The 17,712-nt window shown below is 25.5% G+C and overlaps 1 protein-coding gene across 4 annotated transcripts in view; it reads right to left on the bottom strand.

Moving 5' to 3' along the window:
- Positions 1-17,712, bottom strand: part of LOC119668737 (calcium-transporting ATPase type 2C member 1) — a 198,114-nt gene that overhangs the window by 38,014 nt on the left and 142,388 nt on the right. Inside the window, exon 1 of one of the 4 annotated variants that reach the window (XM_038078347.1) lies at positions 12,195-12,372. The exons of 2 other annotated variants lie outside the window; for them this stretch is intronic. Coding sequence is in view for 1 of the 2 variants with exons in the window: in XM_038078346.1 (XP_037934274.1) it covers positions 10,882-10,905 (24 nt within the window). In the remaining variant the exon portion in view is untranslated. Of the gene's footprint in view, positions 1-10,881; positions 11,804-12,194; positions 12,373-17,712 lie in introns of those variants that run through there. One more of the 4 variants, XM_038078346.1, reaches the window with a different exon arrangement.

Raw genomic sequence — 17,712 nt, 5'->3', positions numbered from 1 at the left:
ATGATAGTTATTAATAGTTATATTCCTGTTATGAACACAAAAATAGCTACTCCGTGCCAGACGAATTGCGAGTGGGGAATGTTACAGAATGGTACGAGAAAGTCCAGTTGATGAAAGATAATTAATAAATCATTAAAAATCTTTTGAGAATTAGTTTTATTTGTTTATCACAAGATTTCAAATCGCTGCTATAAAAAAGAAAATAAAAATCGAATTCATTAACGAATAAAAGTAGTAAAAGCATGCAGACATGTTAAAAAACCCCATTCTTCAGGTTTTCTAGATATTACGAGTACTTCAATTGCTGTATAATTATTTCCGAGAAACTGCAAATTATTTAAAGTAGGAAATTTTGAAAAGGAGTTTATTATTTGTAATTTAATGCAAATAACAAATTCTTTGGAAATATATGAATTTATCTGCGTATATAAACAATTATTATTTAAATTTATAAGTAAATAAGTTGTTAATATATGCCACACGTTGAATATTTTGAATTAATTACACATTTATGAGATTAATATTTTTCATTAGTTAACATTATAATACTTATAACAATAATTTAATTTTTTATAATTTGTGTCAATTATTTCCATTGATAGAAATAACTGCTTTCTGCAGGACAAAACCTAATTAATAAGAAATAATTAACGCTTTACAAGCCAGTTGACTATATAGCACAGTCTCCTTATCATTTTTTTGCTATGCTCTATCTACAAGTCTTTCTAGTCTTCCAGTTCATTTAGAGTATATTAGCAAAATCACGGCTAAGATCCCAATAGAAATTGTTGTTTAAATTCTATAATATTCTATAATAATAATTTCTTCCACACAATTAAATAATGTCGTTAATATTACATTTTTGCAAAAATAGCAAATTAGCATAATCTGTACCGTCTCAACACCTTTTACATCAAACACATTTTTATAAAACTAAATTAGATAAAGAGCAGAAGAGGAAAAACAACAACACTACATTTGCAAATTCCAAAGCCTAGCAAATTTGAGGCATTCCACTATGAGACCCTACAAACTAGTGGATCTGGCGAATATAAAAAAAACACATGACTGGGTATGTGTGCTTACCACATATTCCTAGAAGAAAAAGCTTCCAGTATACTTCTAGGAGGAGAAGGTTACCACACATTTCCAGAAGAGAAAGCTCTGCCGATAATAACCAACCAATAAGAATAAATTCTTTTTAATAATGTTATCTAAACTGGGTTGACCAAAAAACAGATAAATTGTTTGAACACTCGTTTAGTTATTGTTCCTAAAATCTTAAACTCGATCATTTTTATATCTATGAATAAAATATATATAGCCTATGAATAATATAGCTATGAATGATATACCTATGGATAATTTCAATAAAAAAAAAACTCGTAACCATGTATGTAACCATAAATAAATGTTAAAAAATTATATATAATAATATATATATTATTATACATATTGATGAAACTATATCACTTCCATTAGGACTAAGAAAATATATAAAAAATATGTGCGAAGCTTTATCTATGTTTTCCGTTTTCAGATAAAAAATGGTTTGCCTCCTATGTTACACTTTTTAGAAGTTACTACATTATCTATGTTAAACAAGATAAAGTAAATAAAATAATCATGAACTCCAAGTTTGCAACGATTAGCAATTTAATTTGGTACAAAATTTTCTGGGCTAACATCTAGAAGGCAGTTTCGAAAAAAGATCCGATCCATCGTTTTAAAGTACCTACCCTCTCAAGGTATAGGTTGAAGTACAAAGTAAATATTACTTTAAAGAATAGGTATTTATAGTAAGACGTTGCTACTGACAATTTGATGCGTCTTTAAGGTAGATCATTCTACCAAATAAATAGAAACGGAGTATAAAGTAACTGTATATTTAGGTAATCAGTACAGAAAAGAGCTAATATATACTTGTTTTAAGCATTTTACTGAAACGTTTTAATTAATGAAAAAGCTTGTGTTAATAAATGTTTATCTCACAGTTCGTGACTGATTTAAAAATGGTCAAATAGTAAGCAAATCTAAATCCGTGACCACTGAAATATTCATCCGTGACCACTGTGATGAATTCACCAGAGATCAAACAAACTATTCACTGGAATTCATAGAATCAAGCTTCTTTAAAGCATTACTACCATAAATGATAAGTAAAAAGTGTAAAATACGATAAGTATATTGACTAAATATTTGAACATTTTATAATTTATGAATGGAAGAAGCAAAACATTGTTTAAATATATATATCTATAGTAACACCATTCGTTGAAAACTATATGCGTCGATATCACCAATCATTATCCGATTTGCACCGTGTAGGCGCCATATTTGCTTACAGTTAAAGCAGTAAGATACTGATGATTCTAAACAGTATTTATACATATTTAAGCACAATAAATAATACGAGATATATAAGAAGTAAAAATAAAAATAAATACATAATCGTTCTTACAATATGTATTCATGAGTCAAGTATTGCTAAAACACTTTATTCCAGATACAAACCAACATTTGGCTGACTGGACATCAAACGCGATCTAGAACGCAACGGTCGTCCAGAACAGCTGGTATATATAACTTAAGATGCTTACTTACATCAATACCGAAGTAGTTATTGGTTATTGGACGTCATTATTAGCGAATAGTCGCTCTTGATAATAGAGAGAACAGTTATTTTACTGTGTATACTAATGCAAGCAGGATTTAGAATTAAATGTTTTAAACGCAGAGATGACGTCTTATCCGATTAGGTGATATTAAATTATTATAATAGAACAAAATGTTGAGTTCTTTCAAAAGAATATACTTAAAAAGTTTTACAAATACACCTCAGGACGCACAGGAAGATATTTTGATCTACGGTCTGTCATCAGTTAGAAGATAAATAAATGATAATGATTCTAGTATAGTTAAAGTTTAGTGTGGAGCAGGGATAACCCCCAACCACAATAGAGTAAAAGTGCGCAACAGCACTAACTCAAATCACAACAACAATATCAACAGAAATATAATAAATTGAAGATAGTTGAAAATGAATATTTTTAAAAGACATATAAACTTCAAGTAGTTTTTTTGACCTAAACCATAAAAATCAATTCAACAATAAAAAAAGAATTGAAGCAAACTGAATAATATCTCTCATATCAAAGATATGTATATTGAGTTAAGAAGTAACATAAGTTCCTCTATGTTCCTGCCTGCATTTTAATATGCACCTTAAATGCAAACTTCAAATAAATTTAATGGCCAATGTGGAAAGCGAGCATTTTGCAGTAAAATATCTGCAATTGAGTGCACTTCCATATCGCACTACTTCGCCATACATATGGGCATGAATGCATAATACAACAATTTAGAGTTGAGTTAAGCATCCTTATGGAAATTACACTCAAAGCCACTTTTAATTCTAATATCAATGAATCTATGAATTTTGGCTTCAAATGGCCTTTTGACATTTGACATTTGCTCTCAGCACATAACAGCTTATTATACCTACATACAATTCCCATCAGGAATATATGTCTGTATATTTTTATTATAGTGTTTGGTCCAGGATAGGAGTAAATGCCTGCAGCACCGAACAACAGCCAGGCAGGAATTTAATAATGTTTTATTGTTACACACCAGAAGTCACAAGGCAGGCAATTTTACTTTCGTGTAATTGGGAAGAGAGCTGCGACTATTACCAGCAAATATCCTTAGGATAGTATTAAATGCAAATTTAATATAATTTGTGAAATTTTCCAGCTACTCGTGTTATTAAATTTTATGTATTGAAGGTATTATATGGGTAACGGCAAATTAATTAGTCAAATGGAAAACGAATACGAATAGCTGATGAATATTCAGAAATCTAAGGTACTTTAGGTTTACTTGAACATTCAAGGTTGAAATTAATATTCAAATAAAATTTTTATAAACTTCATAACTCAAGTAATAAATCGTTGATAATCGCTTAATTGTTTATTATCTATCGAATACGTCATTTAATGTGCAATAAAGGCATTGGGTTTTATTTATTTATTTTTGTAATTAATTTAACTGGAAATGAGTGTTGTTTCCAGTCCATTACATTTGAAATAATCATAAAGCTTTAGCAATTCAGTTAAGATTAACTTTATTTTTAGTTATTTTATAAAATTCAGTAATAAATAAATTTTAGTTTACTAATTTTATATTTTGTGAAATTAACGTAAAGTCGTTTTCGAATGCATCATTAAAAATATTTCATATTCACATATGGTAAGCAGATTAATGGGGCTTTAATACATTAGTTAAAAAAAAAGAAATTATTTAATTATTTTTTCTACAGACATTTAAATAAAAATAAAGAATGATTTAATACTAGGAAATGGAAAAAATATTTTGTTTAACGGATGATATATGAAAGGGATTTTTATTTTTTTAAACAAATTGTTTGCAATACTATTCGATATAGAATTCATTTATAAATTATCAGGTGCTCATCTTAAAGTACTATTATAATACTTTAACTTAACGGAAATAATATTACGACCAGGAAGTTTATAAAAAGCAATTAACTACAATAAACTAAAAAACTATAAAAAATTAAAAAACAATAAACTAAGACCAACTAATCTTAACCAAAAATTTTTATATAGCTTGACGACTTATCAAAGCATTCCCAAAAATCGTTTCACTTGTACTAGAAAATTTGTTTTCATTATTGATTGATTTTTATGTCAGTAATAGGAGAAAAAAAAACTTTTCTTCCTCTTGTGTCGTCAGCATCAGATCGGACAACTGGTGCAAAAACAGATAAAGGTAGGCATCATATGCTAGAAACCTCTGGAAAATTTTATTAATTCGATAAGATCGCTTATATAGAGAGTATTAAATCGATTTTTTGTTAACGAAAGAAAGTACTTCGTAAAATTTTAACATTTTTTGCGGAAATATTTCCGCCAGAAATAGTAAATGTTTAAAAATCAAATGATTTCTCTCTAAATTGTAATTGAAGCACTTATTCATACAAAGATTTAGTAGATTTTAAAATCTTCTGTTCGACTATCTTACAATAATCTAGTTTAATAAAGATCTATTAAACATATGGTATAGATACTAATAACATAGTTATGGTAACCAGTTTTATCCTTCAGCTTTTAATTCTTTGCATATCACTATTTTGTAATATATAAAGTTAAAAATATTAAATTTAAACAAATTGTTTAAATTTAATATTATGAGAATAATAAGAGAGCATAATAATAAGAGAATAAGAGAGCATAAGAGATAAATATATTAGAGAAAATAATGTGCTAAATATGCTCCTGCTAAATAAACATATATTATACATATGTGCATGTAAGAGATTAATTAAGTTATTTTTTTATCTTAGTTTAAAATATCTTAATTAATAAGATAAGCTATTACAACGCCTAATAAAAATTTAAAATTTTTAAGAATTCTTTTCTTTATTATTCCTTTATTTTCGATTGGTAAATCTGGATTTAATCTAGATTTACTCACGATCTGTCAAGTTTTTTTGCCCAATCGAACATTTTTAGAGTAATCTTAGATTTTTGTAGTATTGTTAGTAGACATTTACATTTTCCATAAATACATACATCAAATCAAAACATACTTTACCTGTCCAATCATATACTCTGACAAAATATCTAGAGTATTATAAATCAATCTCAAGTGTAATACATTGTGCTCCAGATTAACTAATTGAAAATAAAATTGCACTTAAAGTGCTTTAAAAGAGCATTTTAATTGAAAAAATTACCCCAGCTTTAGCAACCGAAAACACCATAAGTAAAAATTATAAAATTTAATAAATAAAACGTAATTTTATTTATATTATGTAAATTATATTTCAATTTATAAATGATAATACTTATTTAAATGAATTAAATTAAATTACTATAATAAATGTTATTAATTATTATACTAATTTATATATTTAATTACTTTATTTTAATGAGATCAGTGCAAAATTATAAAATAATCTTGTTTTTAATAATTTTATATTAAATCTTAAAATTTCATCATCCGACTTTTAAGGGTTTTTTTTATAATCTGCAGGTGTGTAACCAACTTGCCATATATATTTATCTGAATTCGATATTAAGTGCAGTAGCCTTGATTGTATTTGTAATATTTTTAAGTAGTATTTACAACTTTCTTTCAGCATATTTGTACTATATTGTTTATTATGCTAATATATGAATGGAATAAAGTACATAAAACTGGGTATAATAATTATAGAATAAAACTAAATCCGTCAGTAAAATATTTCAACACGACTACGAAGGTAAATTATGCAAACTTCACAAAACCAGATATTTTTACTACAATTTAAATGGGTTATAATATATTTCTGTTCTTTCATTTTTACATACTAAGCTTACAATTACGAAATTTGCATAACGCCGACTTTACTTTCAAAAGTAATATTTTGTTTATTTTTAAGAACTGAACCAGTATTGCAACTTTGAAACATACCAACTTTACACAGCACGAGTAGAACAAAGTTTTCAGAACTGAACTCTCAGAAATTTACTGTGAAATACAACGACGTCAAGTACCACTTAAAAGTCCACTTCAAGAATTTTTGCGGAATACTTTTCTATTGACCAATAGAAAAAAGTGTTTCAATAATAATTATATGTATGAATTTAACTAAATAGAAGAATTTACCTATTTTTATAATGATAAACAGTTTTCAAAAATAATTTTTACCCGTGAAGATATGCAGATGATTTAACCGTAAAATTGAATCCACAAAAAATTTAAAAAATTATTTGCGTCATGTTGAAATGTAAATATGAGAAAGAAAAAATAATATTTATTTTTCATTATTCAAATTTTATTTATTGAGTACAAAAATTTATTTAAAAAAAAAGTATACAATCAAAATAATTTAATAGAATTTGTTACTTATGTGGCTTTAAATTAACTGGGTTATCATTGTTAATATGAAATTGTGTTTCACACCTTATCCGAGAACTCTTATCTGTCATAACAATTTGGAGCGTTTTTTTTGTATTATTATTTTTTGAAGATGACGAATATTTATATAAGTCATTTTCGCTGATATCAACATTTTTAAAATCAGAAAAATAAATTTCTAGTCTCTAATTGTGCATCACTTCAAAAAATTAGTTTACATTAGTTATTAAAAATATCAGTACTAATAAAATTAGCAAAATAAGAATCATTAATTTAAAAGTATTTTAAAGCATAGAGAAAGATACTGACTAACCCAAATGGATGCCGCAATATATAACACATTAATTTTAATAGTAATGAATATAAAAAAAACATAGCATGTATCTCTTTACATCCCTTATAGAACTGTGGATCAATGAGACTTGAAGATAAAGTTTCTACTACAGTAAAGGGCCCGCCTTTAGGTTAACATATAAGCCATAAAAATCTATTCTTAATCAAACAAGACAAAACATATCGATTTGGCTATATTCAGCTGTTAGCATGTCTGTATAAATATATACATATATATAAAACTTACAGCTATGCTATTTTAGCTGTCTGCCTGATGTTGAATAATGTAGGTACGCAGATTAGCTTCTCAATTTTTAAACTGAACGATCCAAAATTTGCAGATTAGATTTTGATTGTAACAAAATAAACATAAAAAGTGAATGCTAAACATGGACTTTCATATATAATTATGTAGAATAGATATTCCAAATTTCAAAAAAATTTAGTTGAAAATATAAAAAATTAATATATATTAAAGCTATAGCTTTCAAATTTGCCGTACCAAAAAATCACTTATTTATTATTTTTATAAATTTATATATTTGGATAATATACGAATTACAAATCTAAATATATTTCACAGTAACTATGTCCATACACATATTTTAAAATGTTATAATAATCTTATACTTAAAATTGAGAAATATCTTGAATATATTTTTTTTTTATTATTTTATTATTTATTATTACTTAATTATACATATTTTTTTAAACAAACGGTAAAAATAATTAAATAAATTCTTTAATATCAAGCCAATAAAAAAGTTTATGAAATCTAAAGTTTAACATATTGACAGTATAAACAATTAATTTATTGAAAATTCCATTAGTCTGAAGAGATCACCAATGATGAAAAGTCATTTTTAGCGGATTTTAACTAATATGAGCAAAAAGTAGTTAGAAATTCCAAGATATAATAAGTTAGCTGAGAAGGAATATTCCTGAAATGAGGATATAGAAGCACATGCATACTTTAAATTGACTTCATCTCTGTAAACGTTAAGTTTAATTGTCTAAAATCGAAGGCTGTTAAAAAAATTAAAATCTCAATATAACACTAAAAAAATATTCTGACAAAATAAATACAAAGCGGTGGTTTGGATCTGAGATAGAAATATTTCAAAATGATAGACAGCCTGTGCTAATGTTTTCAGTATCCTCTTTCCTATTGATGGTTCTGTTAATTTTTTTTCGTATGTGCAGATTCTCTAATATTAGGCGATGGTTGTAAATCCTTTCTCTTTCAAAATTTTTGACCTTATCAAAGTCTGCTGTTTAAAGTTTTCTGTTTAAAACAGAAACTTGTCTACCTGCTTGGATGTATTTTTTGTGTTCTTTTATGTCTATAGCTAACGTTCGTGTAGTTGTTCCTGTGTAAATTTTGATTTCTATAAGTGTATTTAAAGTCTTTTTATATAAAACACATTTTTAACAGAAAACAATATACTGATTTATTTTAACTTAATTATCATTTAAGTTTTTTCAAAAATTAAGAAAAAGTAACAAGTAACAGACTGTTTCAAAACACATTATTAGCACATATTTTAAATATTATATACATATATATTAAAATATTTATATAAATATTAAGATATATATATATATATAATGATATAAATATTAAATATATATATATGTATAAATATTAAAATATATACATATAAATATTGAAATATATATAAATATAAATATTAACATATATTTACAAATATATTAAAATATATATATATAAATATTAAAATCTATATACAAATATTATATTTTTTATAAATATTATAAAATTATTCGGAACCATATACGTGATCAAAGAAGTCTTTTAACATTTCATCAGTAATATTTCCAGAATTTTTCCTTAAACTAAAAATACTAAATAACAATTGAGGAAGTCAATCACGAATACATGAAATACCTTTTGACAAATATAATCATAATTAAAATATATATATCTCCACTTCATAAAAACGTAAGTTTTTAAGTAAGTCTATAACATATTAACCTTGAAAACGTTTATATAAAGGTTTTTGTCAAAAATTATTGACCAAAATAAGACAGTTATTTCTTTTCTAATTGTTTTGTCCATATTTGGTGCTGTTGGATAGCACTTTAATTGTATTAGTAAACAAAGTTTAGAATTTTCGAGTTTTTTACAACTGCTAAAATGTTTACTCTTAATTTTTTATTTATTCATTTTTTTATAAATTTTTATCAATTTTGCGTATTACAGAAAACAATCACATTGGAATTGGCACAATTTTTTATGTTTCTTTGTTTAATAAATGAATAATAAGTGCTTAGAATTTAATTATTAAATTATGTGCTGATTTTATAGTACACTTAATTAATAAGCTTCTTCGATTAATTAAAATAAAATCGACTTTAGTAACATAGACTTTAAAAACAATCTATACCACCTACATATGGTACAGATACTGAACTAAATGTCTGTAAAAATATATAATCTAACTTTGAATAAAATAATAGCATCTTATTTTTTAATAAGATGTTGATAATATTTATAAAAAAAAAATACAAAAGAAATTTTAAAAAAATCAATTTTAAAAATTAGAAATTGCATTAAAAAATTTTTACAAAAAATCTGTTTTGTTAAAAAGAGTGGAACCATAAAAGTTAATTAACCAATATATATATATATATATATTATAAGAATTTTTAGAAACATTAAATTTTAATGAAAATAATATTTTTTATGACATATGTATTAAAAAAAAAAATGTTTAGAAAATTAATTTTATTAAATTAGAAATTGCCATAAAAAATTTAAAAAAAATCTTTATTGTTGAAAGAAATGGAACCATAATTTATATATATATATAAAAATTTTTACGAGTGTAATATTTTAATGAAAATGATATCTTTTATTAGTTAATTTTGATTTATTCGATATAAAAAAAGACATTAAGTAGACAAGTTTCGAACAATATTGAGCTACAACAACAAAAACTACTTTTTTATTATTTTAATTAATTGATAGTATTGAAATTTAACAATTAAAAATAAAAACAAATATAAATAATTCAATTATTCTACAGCTGGTTCATGATTTCGTTCTAATATAAATACAGCAAGTGAATTTGTTAATAAAAATTTCACAACAAATTAACAAAACTCCAAAAAAATGTGCGAAATAGAAGTCAAGTACGGCTTTGGGCCAGTTGACTAAGGAGCGCTGAATCTGAGCTTCAAATTTGGCAGAGCTCGAGTTTAATCCCTGGTACTTGTAGTCTAAAAAAATAATTTACCAAAAATTAAATACAAGAATTATTTCCAAGACCACCGATGATGGGTATTTGGCAATACTCAAAACAGATGTATTCAGCCAAAAATTGAATTAATTAAAAAAATATAAAAAGAATTTTTGTTGTTGTAGTACACTACTGTTCGAAACTTCTCTATTAAAAGTGCTCTATTTTCTACTTCTGTTATATTAAAAATTTGTCACTTCTGTGATATTGACTTTAAAATCAAATTTAAAAGACATTTAGATTACTTTAAATTTGAAGCCTTTCGCTTTCATATTTTGTTACTTTCTATTATTATGTATTTAGAAATCAGTTGATCAAAAATAACTACTTTACTATCAAAATAAATTATAAAACTTACGTCAGCTCCCTCAATAATTATCATTTTGATTTGAATTTTTTTTTATCAAATATGTGACGGTGTCGAATTGATTTTAAAACATTAAGACGTCAATAATTTAAACGGTCACGCAAAGAAGTCGATAATATATATGGCTTAAAACTAAAAAGTTTGTAATTCTTGAAAAATAAATAAAAGAAATTTACGACTCGTAATTCAGTTTATGGTTGAAATATTTTTAATAAGAGGCGTTCAGATCGAGGCATTGACACGTAAAAAGCACAAATTTAGCAGATAAAAGAGTTTATTGAGGTAAGACCGGTAAAATCGCGGTGAAACTATGAGGAACAAAAGCAAAACACACAGTGGCCAGCGATTTGTACGTGATTTTCAATTAATGATAACGTGGTAGATATAGATACTTAATGAGCGATGGCAGTATTTTAAGCATTAAAAAAATTATTAAAAGTGCAGTATTTAAACAATTTTAGCACTTTTGATATTGTTTGCTTTTGAGTTGTTTATTTTGATATTATTTTTTTTTGTTTTTTAGTAAACAATATTCGAACAGAACAAAAAACGCTGAATACAAAACACTTGGGTAAACAAAAGACGCACGACCTGCCAACAAAAACTCAAGAGAGTTCATCAAATTATAAAAAAACTAAAAAAAAGAAGAAAATTACAGATATTTATGCACAAACGCGTACAAAAGGGAAGAACGGGCAAAACACTAACAACTTGTGGACATCTGTCTTTAATATTTTTTTAAGTAACCGCGTCTGATTCCGTCAGATAAAAGATTCATGTTTCGTGACGCTTGCATATGTCAGAGATAACGTGGATACATCGAAGATTGGTAGCTTAAAATCTTTCGATGATCCGCTTAAATAGCGGTTTCACTTTTTTTTTCAAATTTATTCCAAATACACATTTATTTACGGTTTCATTGTTTTGATTTTATTTCTTTATTATTGTTATTATTATTATTGTTTAAACTTTTGCATTCAAACACTTTTATTCTATGCGCTCGTAACAGTCTTTAGTAACTGAAGTCAAAGCTAAAACATAACTAAACAGTAAACGAAAGCATGGCTTAAAAGCAAACCTAGGTACTCTGAAGAAAGACAGAAGAGTTTTGAACTGAAAAAATACACTTTGATTTTTACTCTCAAACAATGCCACAATACCGCAGCACCTTAGCACCGCTGCTCCATAGCACCGCAGCTCCGTAGCACCGCAGCAGTAGAAAACTTGATAAGAGTCATGCAATTTTTAATAAACTTCATTAAAGAATCAATGTAAATAGCATGAAATGCAAATAAAACACTCACACGTTAATTATTTATAATTTGTTGTTGTACAGTTAACCACGCGATCGCAAAAAATGCTGTAAACTTATTGAAAATGAAAAAAATTTTGTTACTCAAACAAAAAATGGAACAAGATCACGAACTTGAGAAGAACGCGCTGAGAGCGCAAGTTGCTTCTACCACAGCGTTGACGTGTAATTCTGGAGGCAAACTGAACAAGCGAAAGAGACTTGAAATATGCGATCAATGATTGGGTGTGCAAGGGTGACCATGTCGAACAAAAAGTAGTAGTAAATATTTAGAATCAGGAAAATATTTTTTTTGAATATATTTTATATTATTATATTATATATATATTATAAAATATTATATATATTATATTTATATTTTATTTAATTAATTTTTAAATGAAAATTCAAAAGTTTATCTTCCATTTTGTAGATAAAATGTTTAAACAGCTTTAAACAATATAATAACAAAGCTATAATTAAATTATATTAATTTAGAGTTTTCAAACATTATGCATAAAATGTATTTTACTTAAAAAACAATATTTTACTATAAAATTAAATAAAAAACATAAGCGGGGCTAACATATAAGCTTAAATAAGAATAAATTTATTTCAAAAACTGAATTTGAAGTTCTATATTAAGGAGAAGAAAGAAAGCATTTTTATTATAAAAATACTATGCTATAATTGAATAAAAAATTTGAATTTAAAATTAATATAATACTGTTTTTGAATATCGTTTCGGATGGGTATAACTAAGTAACTGAGGAAAGACAAGACAAATAGTTTATTCGATACAAAATGATGGGTATCGCTACCATTAAAAACCCAAAAAATACTGCGTAAATGATTATTATAATGTGAATAATAGAAATCATCCACAAAATATACAAATTATCAAACAAATAATTAATGTTTTAGTGGAAAGCTACTTTTTGATCTAAATGACACATGCACATAACTAAAAAATTGTTTATTATTATTTTATTATAAAGACTATAATTAACAGTAGTATAAACTTGAAATTATACCAATGTAAGATCATACAAGCACATGAGATATATCTCAATTTCAATATTTTTTAGGTTTTTTTATTATTGTAATTGGCGCCACTCTAATTTCATGGGCACATACATTTAACAACAAACTGTAGTAGAGTCAACTAATATGAGGAACTTATAATCTATGTCAATACAAAAGCCTAAATATCTAAATATTCTTTTAATATCGCACTTTGAAGTTGTCTTACATTAAATACAATAACAAAAAACTTCATACGACACATTTTGTCAACTAGTATTTTATAGAATTTTTGCATAGATCTTACAAACAACGGAATCCACGGGTTAGAAGGCATCGTGGATGGCCAAAAAGTACATGGAGAAGATCGATAAGCTGGAAAACGAACAAATCATTCAGTGAGTTCAGAGCATTAGCGCGTAATAGAAATATTAAGAAAGCTTATGTGAATAGACTATGTTCTTAAATGGTAATTGTAATTTAGAAAACATGTCATAATAATAATAATACAAATAACTTGGTAGAGTCCCCAAGTTCTTCGATACTGTAAATATGCACCAGTATACAGGGTTTAATTCTAAAAAAATTTATTATTTTTTTCCTAATTTTTAATTACAAATTCTTTTTTCACCAGCGACAAAATTCCCTCCATACCTACAAATGCATAGCCCAAGTAATTGCTTCTAGAAGAAAGTGCAATTGAATTGAACACTAACTGTAGGACAAAAACACAACAACACCAACGATTTGTTGGTTTCATATTAAAAATTTGGAATTGCTTAACCCAATATCTCAAGAACTAAGCAATATAGAGATACAACGTGGTGGAAAAAAGTATTTAAAATAATTGATTTTACTTAAATCTAATGTCAATTGGGCGCGACTGAGTAAAAAAGAATCGTATCTACTAATTAATTTGTTTCAGTAATTCATTTGTATGTAATCATTTTTAAATACAAATAATACATTATATAGTTTAAATTTACAATATTTTTTACACATATTTTATTTTGATTAAAAAATATTTTTATATATTTGAAATTAATAAAATTAGTTGTTCTAAAATATTTTAGTAAATGAAAATAATATTTTATACAATGAATCAAAAAAATATTTCTCTAATAATGAATGAAAATGCTATATAAACAAGCTTTCTATAAAACACATGAACCATAAAAACATAATTTAATTTGAATTAATTTAAAATTATTTTATTTTCTTAAATTTAGTTTGTAATAAATCCAAATCTTTCGTCATTAAAATTTATAAATGTGCACTAAAAAATTTATTATTTTTTGATGTGTGTATTATTTTTGGTATACTACACAATACTTAAGAGAAAACCGAACCAGTACTCTTTTATGAAAAGCGCAAACATAGCATTAATACAATAAAAATAACAACATTAAGAAAACATAGAAGAGAAACATCGCACAAACGAGTGAAAACGTGAAAGCACACACGAATATCGATTATTGTGTTTCTATGTTTTTCTAATAAAAGCTCAAATTCTTTTATTTGTTGAAACGTTAACAAACGATGTACGTGCAAGAATGTGATCGTGATAATGATCATTAACAACTATGGTTAACTTTTTACTGATAATGAAAACAGGTTTCAACCTAGAATTGAGTTATGAGCGGGTAATAATCTTCACTTCAGCATTAGGTCAAGTTCAATGCTTTTTAATAGAAATAACAGAGAAAGAGAGAGAGAAGTATAAATTTGTTTTTTTTTATTTTTTACTAGACTTTACTTTTTTTGTATGATCAAGAGATCAATAGCCTAAATGAATTTTGGCTAAATAAACAATTATTAATAAATTAAAAACAGATAAGAAAATATGTTCTCGTGTAAGTTAAATTAAAAAATGTTCTAATTTTTGAAGAAATAAGGTTAATATTCAAACCAAGCAATACACTCTCAAAAATGTTAATGTAAATTCTCAACTCTGAAAATTTTTTTAAAATTTAAATTAAAATTTTTAAACTCTGAGGTTGACTTTTTAAACCCACTGAAGCTGATAATCCGTAACATATAAGAAAATAAACTCCTGGAGTTGAATGCATAAACTTTAAAATTTAAATCGTAGAAAATAAACTATCTGAGTTGATAGCATAATCCGCAAGTTTTATTTTAAAACCATCAATATGAACGGTTTAAATTATAAACTCTCATTTAAGTTAGATATATGTATATAAAAATTATTAAAAAATAAGTTGGAATTTTAAATTTAAACTAGTATTTTCGAACGTAAAGTCGGGAACAAAGTTAAAAAATAGACATACATTATAAGATTATAATTTTATAGGTTTTAGTATAAGTATCTTTTTATAGCAAAGTTTGGCAATAATTTCTACGTATACAGCCAAACTTCCATAACTCGAACTTCTATAACACGAATTTTCTATAAATCGAACTAAAAAAAGTACAACAGGGTTTTAGATTGCAAATTACATACAATTCTGTTTCCATAACTCGAACCTCTATAACTAGAATTTCTCTATTTATAATCTCTATCGAATCTCTCTATCTATAATTTGCACAACAAGTTTTCTTACAGATGACGATATTATTAAGCAGTATAGCTGTAAATTACTGGATCCAATTCTAACCACAACGGAGAGTGATGATGAAGGTTCGATGGGTGAAGAATGAAGTAGAAGTCATATTCAACATTCTGATTTTATGTTTGTAAACGAATGATACTACAACTGATGATCACTATAAGAGAATGAATAAAGTGGAATCTCTTTTTACTGAAAATAACAAAAAAATTAAAGTCCCAAACCCTAATTTCTGAATACTTTACTTCACTATAACTTATATTCTTTATTTGATTGCAAACACATAAATATCTTAAAATGTAATTTTAGTTCCTATCAAAAATAAAAAAAATAAAAAAATTCCATAACTCGTAGTCTCCATAAGTCGAGTCTTTTCTCTGCAAAATTGGACTTCGAGATATGGAAGTTTGTCTGTTTTTTTATCTTAAATATTAATAATAGTAACAACAAAATAGGGATCATCAAATCATTATACCATTTTATTGTAATTTAGCAATTCTTTTTTTTCGTAATTCTTATTTGAGTTTATCAGAATTTATAAGATTGTTTTAATTTTAATAAACATAAAAAATAAATATTAGATTCGTAAAACATTTAAAAATAACATAATTGCCTTTTTTATCATTTAAGATGATTCCAATAAAAAAAAATTCATTTATACTTTTTCAGCCATATACCATAGATTAAGGCTTAGCTATGATCAAAATATATTCACACGATTTTGAGTAAATAACATGAGTGGGCTTCATTTTAAAAATAAACTAGGATTAGACATTTGTAATTCTCGATCAAAAAAGACAGACTACAAGAGTTGTTAAATTAATAAAATAATAATCAACATATAATCAACTAAAAATTCCATTAATTAATATAATAAAAAATTTTTGTTGTAAAATATTACTGTTCAAAAACCTATCTATTTTAAAAACAGTTTTTTTTTCGTCATATTTGATTTCAATAAATTAAATAATAATTTCATTATTTCATAATTTCATCAAATTTAACAAATTTCATAATTGGTCATTTGTATTCTAACTTTTTATTTTCTGCTGTATTAGTGCAACTCTAATGACAAAATGTTCGACTATTGTTTACGACTATCCTTAAGAACATAGGTCATATATTATATTATAAAAAAACAAATAAAAAATTGTGACTTATAAATTTCATTAAAGTTTTATCGAAAAATATATCATGTAATAAGCTTCGGTGTTAGAAAACAACACAATGTGATGTACACGGCTACTATATGCAAAAAAATTATTCTCCATAAAAACTTTAACATCATCTATATTCACGATGAAATTCAAAAGATTTAATTGATAACCTCACGGATAAAAGCAAAAAAATCAATTTGCTGTATTTTCAATAAAAACATTTGAAAGGACCTTGCAGTATACGCAGTCAAATTCAAAGCATACTTTGAGGGGAAAAGTTAAAAAATTACACAAGTCATGATTAAGACATCCAAATTATTTAGACCAAGCACAAGACCATGATTGAGGCACAACGACCGATTACATCCTTTCCAATTGATTCAGTTAAAACAAATAGAATTGATTATTGGGTATTGCCATTGCATAAAGAGTATGTGTATATTAAGAAACATACATTGCCATAAGTATATATTTAAGTATATATATTTTTATATTTAAATAAAACTGACTCAAAAAGAAAAAAAATGATTTGAATAATAAAGAAAGTTTATTGACAACGCACATAGTACTGACAGCTTTAAAGAACAGCTGTAGTCAAAGGACTGAAAAAGAATAGCTCTTAATCACACAGCGTATTTGATTGACGTCTTAGATAAATCAAATAAGGAATTCGAGTGGTATATTTTATAATAATATTTTTAAAGCACACATGTGAATAAAGCAAATGCTGAAATACAAAGCAAATAGCTTTTTCGTTCTATGATCGATAAATTTGAATCAATTA

The sequence above is a fragment of the Teleopsis dalmanni genome, chromosome 1 (genome assembly GCF_002237135.1).
Source record: "Teleopsis dalmanni isolate 2A chromosome 1, ASM223713v2, whole genome shotgun sequence".
NCBI classification, from domain to species: Eukaryota; Metazoa; Arthropoda; class Insecta; order Diptera; family Diopsidae; genus Teleopsis; species Teleopsis dalmanni.
This window is presented reverse-complemented; position numbering and strand designations above follow the sequence as displayed.